The sequence below is a fragment of the Phyllobates terribilis genome, unplaced genomic scaffold (genome assembly GCF_046119375.1).
Source record: "Phyllobates terribilis strain yellow unplaced genomic scaffold, ASM4611937v1 Scaffold_11__3_contigs__length_659146591, whole genome shotgun sequence".
Classification (NCBI taxonomy): Eukaryota; Metazoa; Chordata; class Amphibia; order Anura; family Dendrobatidae; genus Phyllobates; species Phyllobates terribilis.
In genome coordinates, this window is record NW_027362771.1 from 133,279,866 (window position 1) to 133,299,964 (window position 20,099).

The 20,099-nt window shown below is 39.6% G+C and overlaps 1 protein-coding gene across 1 annotated transcript in view; it reads left to right on the forward strand.

Moving 5' to 3' along the window:
* Positions 1 to 20,099, forward strand: part of TMTC2 (transmembrane O-mannosyltransferase targeting cadherins 2) — a 370,418-nt gene that overhangs the window by 298,956 nt on the left and 51,363 nt on the right. Inside the window, exon 9 of the mRNA XM_073651619.1 lies at positions 19,078 to 19,159. Within this exon, the coding sequence (XP_073507720.1) occupies positions 19,078 to 19,159 (82 nt within the window). The remainder of the gene's footprint in view (positions 1 to 19,077; positions 19,160 to 20,099) is intronic.

Consider the following 20,099-nt stretch of genomic DNA (forward strand, 5'->3'; position numbering starts at 1 on the left):
AATAAAATGGGACTGGTTGGTGATATTAGCTTCCTGTTTGTGCCACATTAGTATATGGGAGGGGGAAACTTTTCCAGATGGGTGGTGACCATGGTGGCCATTTTGAAGGTGGCCATTTTGGATCCAACTTTATTTTTTTCAATGGGAAGAGGGTCATGTGACACATCAAACTTAATGAGAATTTCATAAGAAAAACAATGGTGTGCTTGGTTTTAACATAACTTTATTCTTTCATGAGTTATTTACAAGTTTATCACCACTTATAAAATGTGTTCAAAGTGTTCCCCATTGTGTTGGATTGTCACTGCAACCCTTTTCTCGCACTCTTGACACACTGATGGCAACACCGCAGAAGAAATGCTAGCACAGGCTTCCAGTATCCGTTGTTTCAGATGCTGCACATCTCGTATCTTCACAGCATAGACAATTGCCTTCAGATGACCCCAAAGATAAAAGTCTAAGGGGGTCAGATCGGGAGACCTTGGTGGCCATTCAACTGGCCCATGACGACCAATCCACTTTCCAGGAAACTGTTCATGTAGGAATGCTCGGACCTGACACCCATAATGTGGTGGTGCACCATCTTGTTGGAAAAACTCAGGGAATGTGCCATCTTCAGTGCATAAAGAGGGCAACACATCATCATGTAGCAATTTCAGATATCCAGTGGCATTGAGGTTTCCATTGATGAAGAATGGCCCCCACTATCTTTGTACTCCATATACCACACCATACCATCAGTTTTTGTGTTCCAACAGTCTTGGAGGGATCTATCCCCTGTGGGTTAGTGCCAGACCAATAGCGGTGGTTTTGCTTGTTAACTTCACCATTCACAAAAAAGTTTGCCTCATCACTGAACATAATGTTCTGTGTAAACTGAGGGTCCTGTTCCAACTTTTGTTTTGCCCATTCTGCAAATTCAGTGCGCCGATCTGAGTCATCCTTGTTGAGATGCTGCAGCAGCTGGATTTTGTAAGGGTGCCATTTGTGAGTAGCTAATATCCGCCGAAGGGATGTTCACTGATGCCACTCTCCAGAGACATGTGGCGAGTACTATGCTGTGGGCTCTTGCTGAATGAAGCTAGGACAGCCACTTATGTTTCTTCATTAGTGACAGTTTTCTTGCTTCCACTTTTTGGCAGATCCAACACTGAACCTGTTTCACGAAATTTGGCAAGCAGTTTGGTAACTGTAGCATGGGAGATGGGTGGTCTCATAGGGTGTCTTGCATTGAAATCTGCTGCAATGACCCGGGTACTGCGTTTGACGCGCCCCCTGGGCCATATTCTTTAGGGGAATACCCGGAGCCGGATCAGATGGGGGTTGTAGTCTTCCGAGTGGCTGTGACCCGGTCCGTGCCCAGGGTGTCAAGCTCAGAGTATGTGGCAGTCCTACAGATGTTATAAAGTTCTTAATGTCGACTACGCCACCCGTTGTATTGCGGTCACTATGGCCGCCGCTGCAGCAGGGTCCGCTGAGGCTGATGGTGTTGGTGCAGCTTTTGGTAGTATAACCCCCAACGGGTGGGGTATAGCCTCAGGGGGTCAGGTGCAGAGGATGGGGGTTGTGGTGGTGCAGCATAGATGTTAAGTGAAGACAGAGTCGGGTTGTGCAGTTTAAGGTATTTACTCACTGCTGATGTTCCGGTCACTCCAGCTTCAAGTGACCACCCGAGCCGTGCTGCGTCCACCAGGTCCTGGATTCAGCAAACCCCCAAACAAGTCCGGAGCGTGACCCTGAGCTCTCCTTCTGTCCTTTCCTCTGGCCGTCCCCACTAGTGATCCACCTAGGTCCAGCTCCCTCGGGCCTTCTGTTGGGAGACCCTTGGGCTTGGGTTCCCTGACCCTCCACGTGGTTTGCCTTCGGGGTGGATGTGGTGGGTGGCCGTGGCAGACGCTGCCCACGGCCTCCGGTCTCTGGCTAGGGTGTGCTTTTTGCCCCCACCAGCTTGGGATCCGGTACCCTATTGCCGACTCTTCACCCGGGGATTTAATTTGGGTTCTCAGAGTCCTCTCTTTGTCCCCTCTGGGTCTTTCCTTCTCTGCTCCACTCTCTCTCTGCAGGCTCATCTGGACCTCTGCTTCTTGCTGACTCTGACAGACTGACCCTGATCTTTGATGGTGCCCACCTTATATACTCCCTCTATGTGTGAGCTCAGGTGACCAGCACCCAATGAGCTCCTATCTTTACCCAGGCTGCTCCCCCTATCTGCCCCTACACTACTTGGGATGTACCACCCCCCTCCCACTCCAGCCAGGAACAGACTCGGTCGTACCTGCACATTTCTAAGTGGGAGTACCGTCGGCCTGCTCCTCGGAAATGGGATGTGTGTAGTGCATGCAGCCTACTGAGCTCAGTTCCACACTCCATCCTTACCCGGGAGTGGAATATCACACCTCTGGGTTGAGGTGCAATACCCCTGTAGCAGCCGAATCCTCAGGGTGCTACACGTTCACCAGACATCAACACAATTTCTATCCGTTCCTCACGTGTTAACCTCTGCGACATGTCAATGGCTGTAACAAAGAGAAACTTGTAAATAACTCATGAAAGAATAGAGTTACGTTAAAACCAAGCACACCATTGTTTTTCATTTAAAATTCTCAATAAGTTTGATGTGTCACATGACCATCTTCCCATTGAAAAAAATAAAGTTGTATCCAAAATGGCCACCATGGTCACCACCCATCTGGAAAAGTTTTCCCCCTCCCATATACTAATGTGCCACAAACAGGAAGTTGATATCACCAACCATTCCCATTTAATTTAGGTGTATCCATATAAATGGCCCACCCTGTAGACTAAAAGATGGACTTTTACCCTTCACCTCAAACCTTGCTCATCCAGCATTACTGCCCTTGAGAATTGCCATTTGGTATCCATGCTATTCATATTGCTTATTAATTATATGCATACCTTTTTCTAATGCGGGAAAAACAATTTTATTTATTTCTTTACTACTGGCGTTTATTGCATGTCTAAAGTTGAGAACTATAGAGTGCACTTTAGTTTTGGGAAGAGTTAGTTCACTTGAATACGTGACCTCTGCTACTTTATACACCAAGCAGGAGGTCTTCTCTGTAGTCTGGTACCGCTTCCTAAAAATAGCTGAGATATTACAGTACAGAAGCAGCTATAGGTCAATGCCTAGCTGGAGGTTTGAGGCTTCATCTCATTGATTATAACTTGGAGAGCCTATAATCTGTCTGTGGCTGATCTTTTTATTTAAGAAAACAGTGGGCAGCCAAAAACTGATGATTTTATTAAATATGACTTATTAGATGAATTGTAAAGAACAGTCCCCAATACCAGTGTAAAGAATCCACCTTTACTATCAAAAGTCAGGACTGAACTTCCTAGTCATGAGATCCCAGTATGCAGATGTCCCATACCTCCACTACCCCTTTACTGTTGAAGCTCTGTATGCCGTGATCCCTCAACCTTGAAGTTAGAACTAGACTTTTGCTAGAAAGTTGGGTTCTTTCATTGGCATTAGGGACTGGCCTTGGTATTTTTTCTAATAACTTTTGAAATTGGTAATTTTGAGCTTTATTTCTTTTAGTTGCTGTACATCTATCTACATGTGCAGCGCTAAGACTTGTGCTACAGTTTAAGTATTTGCTTGTAAAATGCTGTCAGATGGGTACTTTTAACAATATTGTTATACCACCTAGAAGAGTGGTGTAGCAGTGGCATAGCATTACTTATGCCAGGGATTTGCCAGCAGATTGTATCTTTGCCAAGACTGAACACAGTACATTCATTTACATTCTGTGTTATACACAGAAAAGTAAAGTTGTTGGATATCTGTCAGATGCATAGCTCTTTGGTGCCCTGTGGGAAGTATGTCTTTTCCAATAAAAATGTATTAATATTTGCAGTCAGACGGCACCAAAGGATTGAAAGAAGTCTGTAAGATCTCACGTATTTAATGAAATATCTTGAAGCAACTATAAAGGACGCCCTGAATAACCTATTTGTCTTACTGCAGGAGTGCAAGTATGCAGTGAAAGCTTATGAGTTCTCGCAGCTCAATCATTTATTTCCTTCCCACAAAGAGAACATAGATCTTATTTAAGACTCCTAATTGAAGGTCTCCTACTTCTGTGCCATGACTAAGACTATGGGTCAGTAGTGACAGAGCCAGGTGCAGTCCTGTGCTTCTAATATACATATCTTCACACCAGGTGGCCCTGGGTACAGTCTTGTTCTCTATTGCTATTAGAGAGATTTGCAGACCCTCGCAGTGATTCTGCATAATGGGAACAAGTGAAAGGATTAACATTTTTGAATTTTTTTCTTTTAATTTATTTTAATTATTATCTTTTTTCCTTATAGAAATTGCTGTCAGAACTTTGTGCTTTTCATTACTACCTGTGTTATTAATATATTATGATACTTGTGCTTAAAAATCATGGTTGAGAGTAGATGAAGGAGGCATTATAGTTATGGAATAAAATGGTAAATTGAGCCTAATTTTATTATATTTATCACCATATTATACTGGATGCAGGAAAAGGTAACCACAGCACTATCATGTAGTGTCTCTTCCATAACGGACAATACCATAATCTCAGTATTCCCCCAAAGTCAGACTTTGGGGTATGGCTGTAACTCATTGTAGTAACATAAATTTGTGACTGACAACACACATAAGGGGTAGAGAAGAAAGTCAGACTAAGCGGCATAGCCTGGGCCACCATGCTAAACCAGTGATTCCCAAACTCCGTCCTCACGGCCCCTCACACCTCATGTTTTCAGGATATCCTTAGTATTGCACAGGTGATGGAATTATTATTAAGGCATCAGAAATGGTTCTCTCACCTGTGCAATACTAAGGAAATTCTGAACACATGATGTGTTGGGGGTCGTGAGGACTGGAGTTTGGGAAACATTATGCTAAACACATCTCTAGTTGCGAAAGTCAATGCTTGATGTAAATGTAACCCACGAAAAAAAATGAAAAAGATATGTGAATGTTATAAATATGGTTGCATTGCATGTAAAAAATATTTTTCTACATCAGACAAGATAACTATATTACTTCTCATTTATAATACAGTTTTTCATGTTCTGTCCTCCCATTAACCTTCTTTTGATCTCTTTACTTTGTAATGGCCCTCTGACATTTTGCCCCGACATAGTTAGATAAATGGGTAGGCCACCAGATCTGCTCGCTTCTCATTTGCAGCTCTGAATCTTATGCTGGTCTCATTGGATTTGAATTTTTTTTGCCAGCACTGACTAAAAAGAAAAGTACAAATGGTTAAAGAAGAGACAAACAATGGAAACAAAAAAGGTCCTCAGACCCTTGTAAAATGCTTCTTAAAGCCTTTGACTGGCTTACAAATTGCCACAAGATTGAATGGTTTTCTCAAGCTGCATTCTAGTTTTGAATCTTCTAATTGAATTTGTAAAATAAAATGACACAAAATGTTTGGATAAAGCGGGAAGGTGCAGGATTTGTAGACCACTCATGAAACAAAACAAGATGACTTTGTAGCAGGATGGCTGCAGTCTATAGGAATGAAAGGCTCTCTCATCAGCAAACCCAGATAAGCAATCGCCAGGGGTCCAGCTTCTGATACCCCGACAAACAGTCATTATTGGCAGGAGACGTTGTGGATGGTAATATGGCGAATGTAGTATTACAGGCGTGCCAAAACATTAGCCGACCTTGTCATGCATGTCAGGCCAGGTCAACTAGAGCAAGAATCGCTCATTGTTACCATGCCCTTCCCCCCACTATAAACTGACCACTAATAGAGAGGGGGGTCATATAAGGTGGACTTGCCTCTGTAAGCAGCATATAGAAAAGGGTGGTCATGGCTATTCTCGGACAAATATATTATATGGAGTACTATTGACACTATTGCTTGACAAAACCCTGTGTTATAGCCCTTGTCCAACAAAACTGCTGTACTTTGTTTTTAGATTAATATTGGTTTGTCTATGTAGTCATTTTTTTCATCCTTTGTATATGACATGCATTATATCCAGTAAATAGTTATCTGTTGTTAGATCATGGTCACGCGTTCAGTATTTGGTCAGTATTTTACATTAGTATTTGTAAACCAAAATCAGGAGTGGAGGAAAAGTATAATAGAAACACATCACCACTTCTGTATTTATCACTCACTCCTGGTTTTGGCTTACAAATACTGAGGTAAAATATTGACCAAATACTCAATGTGTGCACATGGCCTAAGGGTCAAAAATTCACATCAAAACCCACTTTAAATCTACTTGTAATAAACTTTATATTCATTTCAGTGGGCAAATTATTTGATATATATATATATATATATATATATATATATATATATATATATATACATATATATACATATATATATACATACACTTGGTACAATAATTGAAAATAAACTTTTATATTTTACAAGGAACATTAGCCCCTATTTAATTCTCTGAATTGTGCCGCCTTCCCCAACTGACTGCTATCCATCTTTATATTATCATAGATACTATATCACCATTTCTGTGTTCCTTTCTGCAACTGTTCCTAAAAGAACTAGAAATCTTCCTTTCCATTACTCATTATTTTACCCAGTTTTTTTTCGATCCCGCTCTTCTTTTTTTTTACTTCTTGCTTCCATATATAATTGAGACATCTGGCTCCTATTGTTTTTGTAGGCAAAACATTGTCTGGGTTTGCTGATTTAGGTCTTTGATTAATATTTCTTTGGGTTACACATTTGCACTTGCGCTCCACACCCCCTCCCATCTGTCTTCCCTTTTGCTCTGGTATCTGAATGTGAAGGTTGACATGTGGTTAATAGTCTGCAGATACTTCACACTGATATCATTTTTTTTAAATTGTTTTGACATATATTTATTTTTATGGGATTCAAATGAAGGCCAAGTGTCTTGGTTTTTGTCAGAGTCAGGGCAGAATGTCTTGTCCATTGGTCCTGAAAAAATAATAGTACCCAAAAATTTGAGAATTGGGTGAATTGGAAGTATAAAGGCTTGGGGGGTTAGTGGTGAAAAGTGAACAGTTTTCATTAACGAAACCCCAATGAACCCCTCCTGAATTGTAGCTGAGAGCTTTACTTTCGTCTCTTAGTTTACGTTTCTGAAATCTTCACCAAGACTTGTTTTTTATCTGTACTAAGAAGGTGGATTTGGTCCAAAACAATGTTCTTTTATAGCTGCAGCCTAATGTGCAAAAATGCAAATATGTATATACTATGTGTATTGTAACTTTCAAAACTGTTTCAGTGTAGATATGTGTTGGCAAAGTATACTTGGATTGCTGAAAAGCAAGAGTCCATTCATTCTTCTGGTGACAGCGTTTGGCTTTAGGGATGTGTAATGTTTTTGTGGTAATGTGAGAAAGAAGTGCTCATCCAGACACTCATCCTGTTCTGGCATGACATGATTGCAATTGCACTGATCTGTGAATTGGGTGGCCTGTTAATCAAACCACTAAACAACCAAAAGGCTTACAGCGTCCATGTTTGGCAGTTTTAACATGTTTAGAAATCTGATTTTTTTTTGCTGTGTAGAGAAAAACAGACCGAATTTCCAGAAAATTGTGTGTTTCATTGGTATGTGAATTACAGTAAAAAATGTTTTTTTTTAATAGTAGACACATTTTCTTGTAACTCGTGAGGATTATGAACTTGGCCACACTGATCTTGAGAATCTATTTTCGCTCAGGAGATGGAACTGAGTAATAACTTTGACTTGGATGAGACTATTGTGTAACATGGCGCCAATCCTTTATCAGAGTTCACTGCATTTTACCACATTTGTTTTGTTTTGAGTAATTCCTAAACATAAATATAAAATCTACATCATTTTGTTTTGTAAATTAGTAGATTACTTTCTTGCTGAACATTTTCTGACCAGGAAATATACTACTGATTTCCAGAACCATATTATTGCTCTATAGCGATAAACTTCCTGTGTAATACAATACTATTGCACGGGTTTCTTTACACCGTCCAGTTTCAGACTAGCAACGATTGACGATTGTCTATACTGAGACAGAACAATTGCTAATATGCCCGTTTTGTCCCCATGTGCAGTGCATGTCCTCAGCAGCACGTCCCCTGTGCTGGAGAGAACTATGATTTTATGCGTTCATTATCATTATATTATTGTGTATTGCATTGCTGGCATGTTTACACGGGCTGATAATTGGGAATGAGCGTTCCTATGAATTAATGTTCGACAATTAGAGTATGTGCACACGTTAAGTATTTTGGTGCAGAAATTTCTACACCATTTCTGCATCTCTTGGCAGGAAAAACACAGCATGGTTTTGCTGCTTTTTTACAAAAATGTGTACATAGCCTTATCAGCTTGTCTTAAGGGGCGATTGTATACATACAGACCCCTAGTGGAAACATACAGAGGACTTGAAATCTGCTAATAGGTTTCTAATTACAGACTGCTGTAAAAGTATCTGTATTCTGTATGTGTGGTGATCTTCATCTTTATCAAAAAGAGTGGATGCTGACTAAAGGCAACATTGTGATTAAAAAGGTGCTACAACCTTAAACCTGAAAGATATCAGATAGTATATATCTATCACGAACAAGGCTCAACAAAATTAAAGCCCTATCAGGTCAAGCATAGGTAAGAATCCAGAAGGTGCTAAGCTATAAAGTCCAAAAAAGCCTGACGTAGAGGCAATATTGAACTAGAGTACACATCAACAGTAATAAATATAACAATAAATTTGGTGATCATACCTGAATACGCATGTACCCATAAACATAACAAGCCATTGTCCAAACAGTAGGTATGTGTATATAAATAAATCTATGAGGAGCCTTCTATTACCATCCAGGCATTATATCCTCATATGAAAATGGAAACATTTCACCCGGGGTCTTTTCATATACGGCCCCCCTATATTACTGGTGATCAGTTGATCCACGGAACATCCCGACGCGTTTCAATCCTTCATTAGGGGTATATAGTTCCTATCCCGCATTAGTTCCTCAGTTCCATCCTAATGCCTCAGAGAGGTATACATGCTGCTGTGCTTTATATATGTGCATCAAACCGCGAACATTCATAGTCGCGGCTCTTGCCGTGACGCACTTCCGGTCCCAGAGTGCCCGGCTACCGGAAGCCAAAGTCACGCGTTCCTATGAGCACGGAACGCAAGCGTGATGCTGAGCCGCATGCGTCACTTCCGAGCACATGATACAGCATCACGCTATGCTGGAGCGCATAAACTCCTCCCTTAAGCGGTCCAGCAGCCATAATGAACGGGGTAGGAGGTATCGATAGAGGGGGGAGACTGGGAGTTCAACACACCTCCGTAATACAAACAAAAAATCAATATAGAAAATACCCCGTATTGATAGTATATAAAGGCTGTATTGGGTAATAACCAAAATGCCTAATTGCCTAAACAGACATATACAGTCCTCTCCAAATGTGTGTTCCAAACACTAGATCAAGGATTAGAGAGGGTCCTCATCAAGATAAAAAGGGCCATTATATACGTACGATGTTTATGTACAATGAACATGGGTTACCAGAACAGGAATAATTGGCTAAAAATATATTGTACTGTACAATTACCCAACTGCAACGGACCTCCCAAACGAATGTGAAAAGGCGGGCCCTAGTAAAATAACTAGAAAGCGACTCATCTGCTGACCCTACCTACGTGGGGGTTGGCACCCTATAAATCCTGCCCAAATGGCGCCCCCACTCTACGGTGGCTGACCCTGACTATCTCTCCCTATTCTGTCCCTATTCTGGAAGGAATGGGGCGAAGGATAGAATCTCATTCAGACCAAGTGGGGTAGTAGTGCCCAGGGTAAAGATCCATCGAGTTTCTTTTTGTAATATGCGTAAATCCGAATTGCCTCCTCTTATTGATGGTGCCACCTTCTCTATGCCCATAAATTTGATCACATTGGCATCGCCTTGGTGCATAGTGTTTACATGATTCGCAATTGGAGTGTCTTTCTTGTTTTTAGTATCACGCAAATGTTCTAATATCCTCTTCTTTAATTCCCTCCGTGTCTTCCCAACATATTCGAGGTTGCATATACATGTGGCCTTGTATATCACTCACTTCGACCGACAATTGATGAGTTGCCTGATGTTAAAATCCTTCCCCTTAACAAAACTTCTGAATTTGGTCCCTTGGGTCATGGCAGTGCATGCCTTACAATTATTACATCGATAACAACCAGATACCCCTCGATCCAGCCATGTGGGAGCCCGCTCAGATAGAAAATGGCTATGGACAAGACTGTCCCTAAGGGACCTACCTTTGCGATAAGTAATTTGTGGTTGTGGGGCCAATTTGTCTCCAACGTCCTCATCCATACGAAGGATACCCCAATGTTTCTGGAAGATCTGTTTCACCTGTCGAGATCTATTACAAAACCGTGTTATAAACCTGATTGAGGATTCTTCTTTTTGTTTGGTTTTTGGGACCAAAAGGTCACATCTCTCTCTAGCCAAAGATTCTCTATAGGCGTGATTAAGAACTTTTTTAGGATATCCCCTAACAAGGAATCTATTTCTCAAATCCCAAGCTTGCCTTCTATAGTCGTTGACATCTGAACAATTTCTCCTAAGCCTTAAGAATTGACCCTTTGGGATACCTCTCTTGAGTGGGACCGGGTGATTACTTTTCCACCTCAAGAGGGAATTGGTAGCCGTTGGTTTTCTATAGGTTTCAGTTTTCAATTCTCCATTAGCTTCTTTACGAATAAATACGTCCAGGAATGCCAATTCAGTTCTATTAACCTCAGACGTAAAAAACAGTCCAATGGGATTGTCATTAAGTCCTGCGACAAATTCACGGAAACTTTCCGGTGACCCATTCCAAATGACACAAATGTCGTCGATATATCGCAGCCACATGACGACCCCATTGGCTGAATCAAAATCACTGAAGACCATGGTTTCTTCCCACCAGCCCAGGAGCAAATTAGCATATGAGGGGGCACATGGGCTCCCCATTGCTATGCCCTTGAGCTGGTGGAAGTACTCCCCATCGAAAGTGAAGACGTTGTTGTTGAGACAAAATTCTAAGAGTTTCAAAATGAACTCATTGTGTAAGGTAAATTGTCTGCCCCTAGATCTAAGATAATAATCAACGGCTCTTATACCATATTCGTGGGGGATCGAGGAGTATAGGGCCTCTACATCCATGCTCCCCAAAATCATGCCTTGCTCAAGCACAACACCTTCAAGTTTCCTTAGGAGGTCTGCTGTGTCACGTACATAAGAGTTCAAAGCCCCCACAAATGGTCTCAAAATTTTATCGACATATATGCCTGCCTTATGTGTAAGGCTATTAATTCCAGACACAATAGGTCTTGCTTTTAGGGGTTCAAGACCTTTATGGATTTTAGGAAGACCATAAAAAGTCGCTGTAATTGGATAGGATGGAACCAAATAGTCCCTTTAGTTTTTATCAATTACTTTGTTGACGAAACCTTCTTGTGCCAAATCCCTGAGTTTATTATGTAGGTCCTTTATTGGGTTGTGTAACAATCTCTGGTAACCATTCTCCTGTTCAAGCAACCCCAAACACATTGCACGATAATGGTCCGTGTCCAAAACAACTAGATTTCCGCCTTTCCTGTTCTGGTAACCCATGTTCATTGTACATAAACATCGTACGTATATAATGGCCCTTTTTATCTTGATGAGGACCCTCTCTAATCCTTGATCTAGTGTTTGGAACACACATTTGGAGAGGACTGTATATGTCTGTTTAGGCAATTAGGCATTTTGGTTATTACCCAATACAGCCTTTATATACTATCAATACGGGGTATTTTCTATATTGATTTTTTGTTTGTATTACGGAGGTGTGCTGAACACCCAGTCTCCCCCCTCTATCGATACCTCCTACCCCGTTCATTATGGCTGCTGGACCGCTTAAGGGAGGAGTTTATGCGCTCCAGCATAGCGTGATGCTGTATCATGTGTTCGGAAGTGACGCATGCGGCTCAGCATCACGCTTGCGTTCCGTGCTCATAGGATCGCGTGACTTTGGCTTCCGGTAGCCGGGCACTCTGGGACCGGAAGTGCGTCACGGCAAGAGCCGCGACAATGAATGATCGCGGTTTGATGCACATATATAAAGCACAGCAGCATGTATACCTCCCTGAGGCATTAGGATGGAACTGAGGAACTAATGCGGGATAGGAACTATATACCCCTAATGAAGGATTGAAACGCGTCGGGATGTTCCGTGGATCAACTGATCACCTGTAATATAGGGGGGACGTATATGAAAAGACCCCGGGTGAGATGTTTCCATTTTCATATGAGGATATAATGCCTGGATGGTAATAGAAGGCTCCTCATAGATTTATTTATATACACATACCTACTGTTTGGACAATGGCTTGTTATGTTTATGGGTACATGCGTATTCAGGTATGATCACCGAATTTATTGTTATATTTATTACTGTTGATGTGTACTCTAGTTCAATATTGCCTCTACGTCAGGCTTTTTTGGACTTTATAGCTTAGTACCTTCTGGATTCTTACCTATGCTTGACCTGATAGGGCTTTAATTTTGTTGAACCTTGTTCGTGATAGATATATACTATCTGACATCTTTCAGGTTTAAGGTTGCAGCACCTTTTTAATCACGGTGTGTATTATACACCATATGGGCACTACACATTTTTAATTTTAATCAATAAAAGTTATATTTTATATGTACTTGTTTGCTGTATCAATTTGAGATTTTTATAACAAGTCTCTGGCCTTGGCTGGTTTATAAAGGCAACATTGGACTGAAAATAATTGAACTGGTGCCTGTGCATGGACCGGCTATGCTTGCTAGGCTAACTCTCATCCAGGTCAATAGGTAATGTCTATAAGCAGCCACCTCTCCATTCATTCTCCAACAGCCATTGTCCGGCTCACGTAACAGGACCATGGGTTAGATGACCACCTGGTGGGATATTCTAAGCGTCGACCACCAATTTTAAAGTCACTGGATAACTCCTTTAGAATTGTATCACAAACTGCTGTAGCATTTTTACAAATTTTAATTTATGTGAAACTGCCCTTAAAAAAAGACACATTCCAAGGGTGGGGGTATGTATTTTTGTTACAAAAATCAATAGCCCTTCGAATTTTTTTTCCCCAAGACTGAACTAGTAAGATGCCTTATTGTAATGTACACTATATGTAAATTTAAATTTTATCCTAATACTCTATACAGAAATGTTTTTAATCACACCCGCAAGATTTTGCTGCTTTACATGGGATTCCACTAATGTTAAGAGAGCTGCTCTCTTGGAAATTTGTGCTGACTTCAGGGAAGTGGGTCAATTACATATGATTTTAAGCTGTAAAAAAAACTTGTGTATGTATACATCAAATGTTTGGACACCTATTCATGCAATGGAATTCTTTTTTTTTATGTTGGAATGTGCATATTGTAGATTCAGTCTGAAGGCAGCAAAACCACAAGGAAACACATGAAAACATGGAGTAAGGAAACAAGTGTTAAACCAGAATATATGTGTTGAACCTTATATTCCTTAAAAAGACCCCATACTTGCCTCTCATAGCTTTATACCCACTTGGCATTTTCTCAAGCAGCTTCATCAGGTAGTTACCTGAAATGTTTTTCCAACAGTGTTGAAGAAGTTCCCAGAGCTGCTGAGCACTTGTTAGCTGCTTTAAATTCACTCTGTGGTCCATCTTATCCAGCCCATCTCAATTGGGTTGAGGTTGTGTGTTTATGGAGGCCTTGTAATCTAACCTAACACTCCATCTCTTATATAGCCTGGAGGTGTGCTTTGGGTCAGTGTCCTGTTGCAACAAAAGTGATGGCACCACTAAGAAAACCAGATGGAATGGTGGTTGGTACCAAAAATTACAAATTTTGATTCTTTAGACCACAGTACAGTTTTCCACTGATCTATTATTCAGCCTTTGCGTTGCTTGCCCCAAACAAGTCCCCTCTTCTTATTTGTGGTCCTCTATAGAGGCTTCTTTGCAATATTTTGGCCGTGAAGGTTGGCTACAGTCTTCTCTGGACAGATGATGTTACATCATTAATAAGGGCTGTTACCTGAGATGCTGTCAATTTGCATTCTCTGAAAAATAATGTGAAAAATGTACAATTCAGTAGGGACACAGCTTGATTAAAGTTGGCCTATCAAAGCCAGGCCAGGGGATAGGGGTTTCTGAAGCTGGTTAATCCCTTTCATTTATTTTTTTCTTTTATTCTTGCAGTTGTGGTTGGGCTATGCAATAAACTGATATCACCCGTGAGATCACAATGTTAAAAATGTACATCGCAGAGATGGAAAATGGGAATTAGTTCCCAACTGTGATGTACATTTTCAACACTTTCCAGAAATGTGTTAGTAAATATCACTTATAGTTCACACACGTATATTTACACACACACACACTTGACGCCCACTTCACCCAAGCATTCACATACTGACGTCAACGCTGCAGACAATAGCAGATACTGGGAGCAGTGTATACTCAGCTCTGGACCTAGTAAGGGTGAGTAAAACGGGGTTTGGATTTAAAAAAACAAACAAATTGCAGCCAAGGAGAGGGTTATTCAAAGACTGAAAACCCATTTCAGGGCAACTATGTTATAGTTTTTTAAAATGAAAAAGTATCAATTATAATTGACAGTTATAACAATCCTTGCAACATTGAAATGGCACATTTGAAAGTATTTACCAGTTATTACAACTGTCAAAACATATAAAGTTACTGTAAATCTATCCAGAGAAGTTACACCTTATGATTATTTATTATTTTTTACTGAACGCTTGAGTTTGGCTACTTTTTCAGTTTGGAAAATAGGTTAATGCTCAAAATACAGTTGTTAATGCAGTAGTTAATGTGAGATGTAATATTCAAGCCGGAGATTCTGTGATTCTATTACTTTTTACAACTTAAGAGATATTTCAGGGAATGGAGTGGGTGGATTACTGCAACTCTCCAGAGGTAGTCATCTCTGTGTGTGGTCCAGGGTACCGAGTCCCATGTGAATTTCCTTAGTGCATTGGCTTTTTTGCTGTGTACAGTATATTCTCTCACTTGCATAGAACTTCGTTTTTGTTCCTTTTTCGCTAGTATTTTCAGTATTTGATAAAGTACACTTAATTTTTTTATCCGTGAGATTCAGTGAACGTATTTAGGTTGACAAATATTTGAAAGGCAAATCTAAGGTAGGCTGATAATATTCACATACTGTAGTGAAAATATAACTTAAATAATATGATCAGTATGCACAATTTGGAAACACGGATTTTATGTGGTGGCGATATATAGTTATGTCTCAGCACATGGTTGTGTTGGCCATGACAATCTGAATCTGACTGCCATTTGAAAACTATTCGGTTACTATCGGCACCTTTTTTATCTCCATGTTGCTTTTCAGCATGATTTCCTTGGTACTTATTAATAATTGACTTGTTGCATTAATATCAGACTGTGCTATTTAGGACTTGCTTAAATTTCTGATGTTAGTAAGTTTTAATATAGCGGAGCATAATTTATGGACTGTTTCCCCAAAATGTGATTGTTGTACGTACATCTATGTTTCATTTTTTCCATTCCTAATATTTTAATAGAAAGCTGCCCTTTCCTGTGTTGAGAATAACAAGGGCATTACATTCTCAGGATCCCTGCTGATTTTGGCATGTGCTCTCCACTGTGGTACCTCCCCTGGCATTGTTCTAAAAGCCCCATCATTACTGACACAGGAAATCCGTACATTGTTGGAAATAGACATAATCTGAAAATAATTAATCTAATAAAAGTCAAGAAAAAAAGGCAGCAATATGGATGCAATTATTGCTATTAGTGTTTTTTTCTTGCCTGAAGTATTGGGTTATTTGTGTTACAAGTGCTTTTGAAAGCAGTTAAGTCCCAGGGACCAAATGAAGAACAGGTAAAGTAGAATTCCACTTAGGGCACCAGTGAGGAATAGGAGAGTTTTATGACTATCTATTGACAACTGAGCAGTCCATTCCGCTTGTCCATATGATGATTAGAATATGATTGGATAGTGTCACAGTTTGCAACAAAATGGCCAATTGACAAGTGAAGTGGGTACCACATCACATTTTTAACTTCTTCAACTCCAGAACTAATAACAGCCCAACGGCAAAGTTCTATGAATACTTATTTTATGGAGAATCTAAGCATTTGCTAAAATACTTCAAGAAAACTGACTGTAAGGGAAATTATATTAGGAGTTTAAAATTATAATAAGTCTGACATTCTCATGGTTAACTCTGCTCAAAGGGCCATAAAATCTGCTGTTATTACAGTTCGAGATGGAACGCATAATCAAGGGGGGTATTTAAGGGACTACAGAGTGTGTCATTCCTGACACCTGGGCCTGGTGAGCCTGCACTTCAAAGGATGGGCAGATGGTCCTATGCAGCCAAGCTGGGCATCCCCAATTTACTATAGTAAGGGGGATGAAAGACAGTGAGATGTTTTTAATATGCAATGTATTTGCCTCCTTATTAGCCCACAGTCCGGTTACAGACTTGCTATTTCCCTATTAAAATATAGGCTGTCCTTGAAACTTGAGCCCAGGAGTGGAAATATATAAAGAAGGGTTAAACAATAAATAAAGTTCACATGTTGGGGTTCAGCTGAGCAGAGTGTGATCCATAAACCTTCCCTACCCTCAAGGAAACAGAAGAACAACGATAGACAGAAGTGTTTAGGTATTGCTGTAATTTCTCCCTTTTTTATTTTATAACTATTTGCATATTCATGTGTAGTCATATTTTTCTCTCTTTATTCATTTCTTGTGAGCACTTTGCTTTTTATATTAAAGCTTAAAACTTTAGTAAGTTTGGTACTTGTACGCACCAAAGGATCTATAGCCTTTTGGAGAGTTTGTGACCTTTTGACGTCAGGCAGTAATATATATTTTGGGGACTCATCACCCTGTTTGTGTGATGACGCAGGGCTGTGGAGTCAGAGTCTGTGTCCATTTTGGTGGAGTCGGTATAAAATGGACCGACTCCGAATCCTAAAATATATAATTAATTGGGTACAGTAGTTCAATGCAGAATGTGCTATAAATGTTTTCATAAGAATTTGGGAAAGTTAGATATAAATGTCTATTCTGTTCCTGATCTAAGGATCTAGATTTTTAGTTGAGATGAATCTGTGCTGCACTTTATGTACACGCTCAGTAGTGAGGCAGTGCTGTGGGGTCGGAGTCAGGGAAATTTAGAAGTCGGAGATTTGGCTTACCAACTCCACAGCCGTTGTGATGAGTGATGGGAACATGTGTATCTGGGATGTGTGGACTGTTGGGATTGGGATTTATGCTCACTTTGCATCCTGTAACTGCGTTTGAGTGCAAGACTGAGTGAAAGGAGGTAGATTAACACTTGCAGTTTCTCACCACTTCATGTGCTTTGAAGTGTTTATGTGGCACTGACCATTATTCTTTCATTTACGGCTATTACTTATTTATTGTTCAGTTTCTCTGAATAAATAGCCTGGAGCTGTGTCCGACCCCCCCCCCCCCCCCCCCACAGTATTCCTCAGCAAGAAGTGTCAGTTCACATGACAAGCCTGTCAAGTTGTCAGCATGGAGAGGAACCTACTAAATTATGAATGGTCTAATTGACGAATCCCTAATTAATACTCATGAAGAAGATTGTTGATTAAGATGAACTACAGAAATTCTTGACGCTGAGAAGGTGCAGACATGAGTTGATCATCAGACATTGCAAACATTTGTGAAATTTGTGAATTTCTGAAATACTTTTACAAAATAATTAAAATTGACGGTTTTGAACCGCTTGTCCTTAAAGGGGGTTTGTCTGGGACTAACAAATGAATGAGCTATCAATAAAATGGGAGGTAAACTGCAGTACTCTGCATCGACCACTAGTTGCAGTATTTCGCTCTCAACATTGTTTACATTTGGCCATTACTTTAGCAGATATCAGCTACTTGTTGGGGTGCCGGGTGTCGGACCTCACAGATATCATATTGATGGCCTATCCAATAGGTAATCATTGTAACTCAAGGACTAAGACTTAGTTCATATGAGTGATTTGGGCTTCTTTAAGAGGCTCTATTTGCAGATTCTGTCGGCATTCTGTCCAATTTTTCGCGTTATAATTACGGAAACCTGGCAGACACTATTATAGTAAATGGAATTTATTAGGAATGGTGGTATTGGGTGTGTGACAGATCCATGACAGCTATAGATTAATTTTTTTCTGCTTTTCCAACTGAACCGAAAAATATAATCCATAGTTCAGACATGAGTGTGGCATAATTTGTAGGATAAGCAGTCTAATGATATTTAGATCTGTTGTTCTTTCTCTATAAAATATCCAAAGATATGTTACATCAACCAATCACTTTAAATATTAAATATGATAGATAGTTGTATTTTGGGTATTTTTTTTAAAAGAAAACAAATGTCTGGCACAACCATACTAGAAAGTTACATGGGTGATGGAGACCATCATCTAGCACCTTGCAATACTTTACCTTGTAAGGATTAATTAGAAGTTCAAAAGTTACAACATTGCTGGCAGTTCAAAGCAAGCGTAAAGGTTAGGAGATCTACTAGACATTTTTGGAATAACTGAAACATATACTATTTTATATAGCTTTTAGATTAATTCATTGAAAACGTAAAGCATATAATTATTACTAACATATTTGCATCCATGATAGTTCATGGCATCAATTAAAAATGTCTCTCTAAACAGCAACTTTACAAACTCCTTAAGAAGTTTATGGAAAAGTCACCACAAAACAGCAAGGAATGCCTATGTGTGTGGAGCCCTGGGTGGACCACCCAAGAGCTTAATGTGGTCATGGTGGTGGTGGTGAAGATTATGTTCATAATTTTCCTACATATCTTCACTCAATTCGAATCTATCAGTCCAAAGAGTTCTTAGAGGAAAACTGAACTGTAATATGTTTTCAATTGGGTTCTCTTAGCTTTTATCAAGTATAGTTCATTAGGTAAACGTAAAGGAAAATAAATATATTCTTTTTTTTTTTTAAAAGTGTGTTTTTTGCTTTAGTTACATCATAAAAAATAAAATGTGTTTATTTTTAGGGTCGTAAAAGTGAAGCTGAGCGTTACTTTTTGAAAGCTATTCAGCTGGATCCCACCAAAGGAAATTGTTATATGCATTATGGTGAGTTATCAGTAACAATAGTCATCATCTTCTTGTGTACTGTTCTTGGCCATGGTTTTTGTGTGCTTTTTCTTCATTATTTTAAGGGGAGTTTATTTTATATTTATTTAGAAACTGCCTAAAAATGTTGGTATCTGTTTTTTTTACATATTCCATCAATGTAAGCTTTCAACATAAAGGATGTCAACCAAAACTTTAAAGAGTAACCATTGTTTCATGTATTTATTTATTTTTCATAATACACATGAAAATAAGAAACTTTGTAATATATCTTACTAAAATAATCCTCCTTTTTCTTCCACTGGATTGATCATTCATTCTCTAAATTTTTAATTCACAGGTAAAATTTTTCTCATTCATTACTTATGCAAATTGTCTCTTCAGAGAGGAAGAGGACTTGAACTCTAGCGCCACCTAGCCTCTTCCTTTCTAAAGATACAATTTGCATATTTAATTTCCCAGATGAGCATTCATGGCTTTTAAATCTCCTCACTCTGACATGCCAGGCTTTACATGTCACTCTCCACAAGAAGAAACATTACCCCTTAAACCTCATTCATTACTGAAATGCGAGATGGCAGTTGCTGCTCATAAAGTTCTATGGAACTGGAACTGTATTTTGATGTGAGCTTGCAGTAGAATCTCTGTTTTCCTTTATCTCCTCCTTCATCCCCATAGAATTTCAAAAGCACCAACTGCCATCTCCGATTTCAATCACTGAATACTGAATCCTATGTCTTCACTGAATACTGGTTTTACCCGTGAATTGAGAATTTCGAGAATAAATAATCAGTCCAGGAGATATAAAAAGCTGATTTCTCTGATGAGATATATTACAAAGTTTTTTATTTTTATGTGTACTATTGTTTTATGAAATAAAAACTTAATACAACAGTTACTTTTATAATTTTAATGTGGTGTTTCCATGAAAAGTAGTATT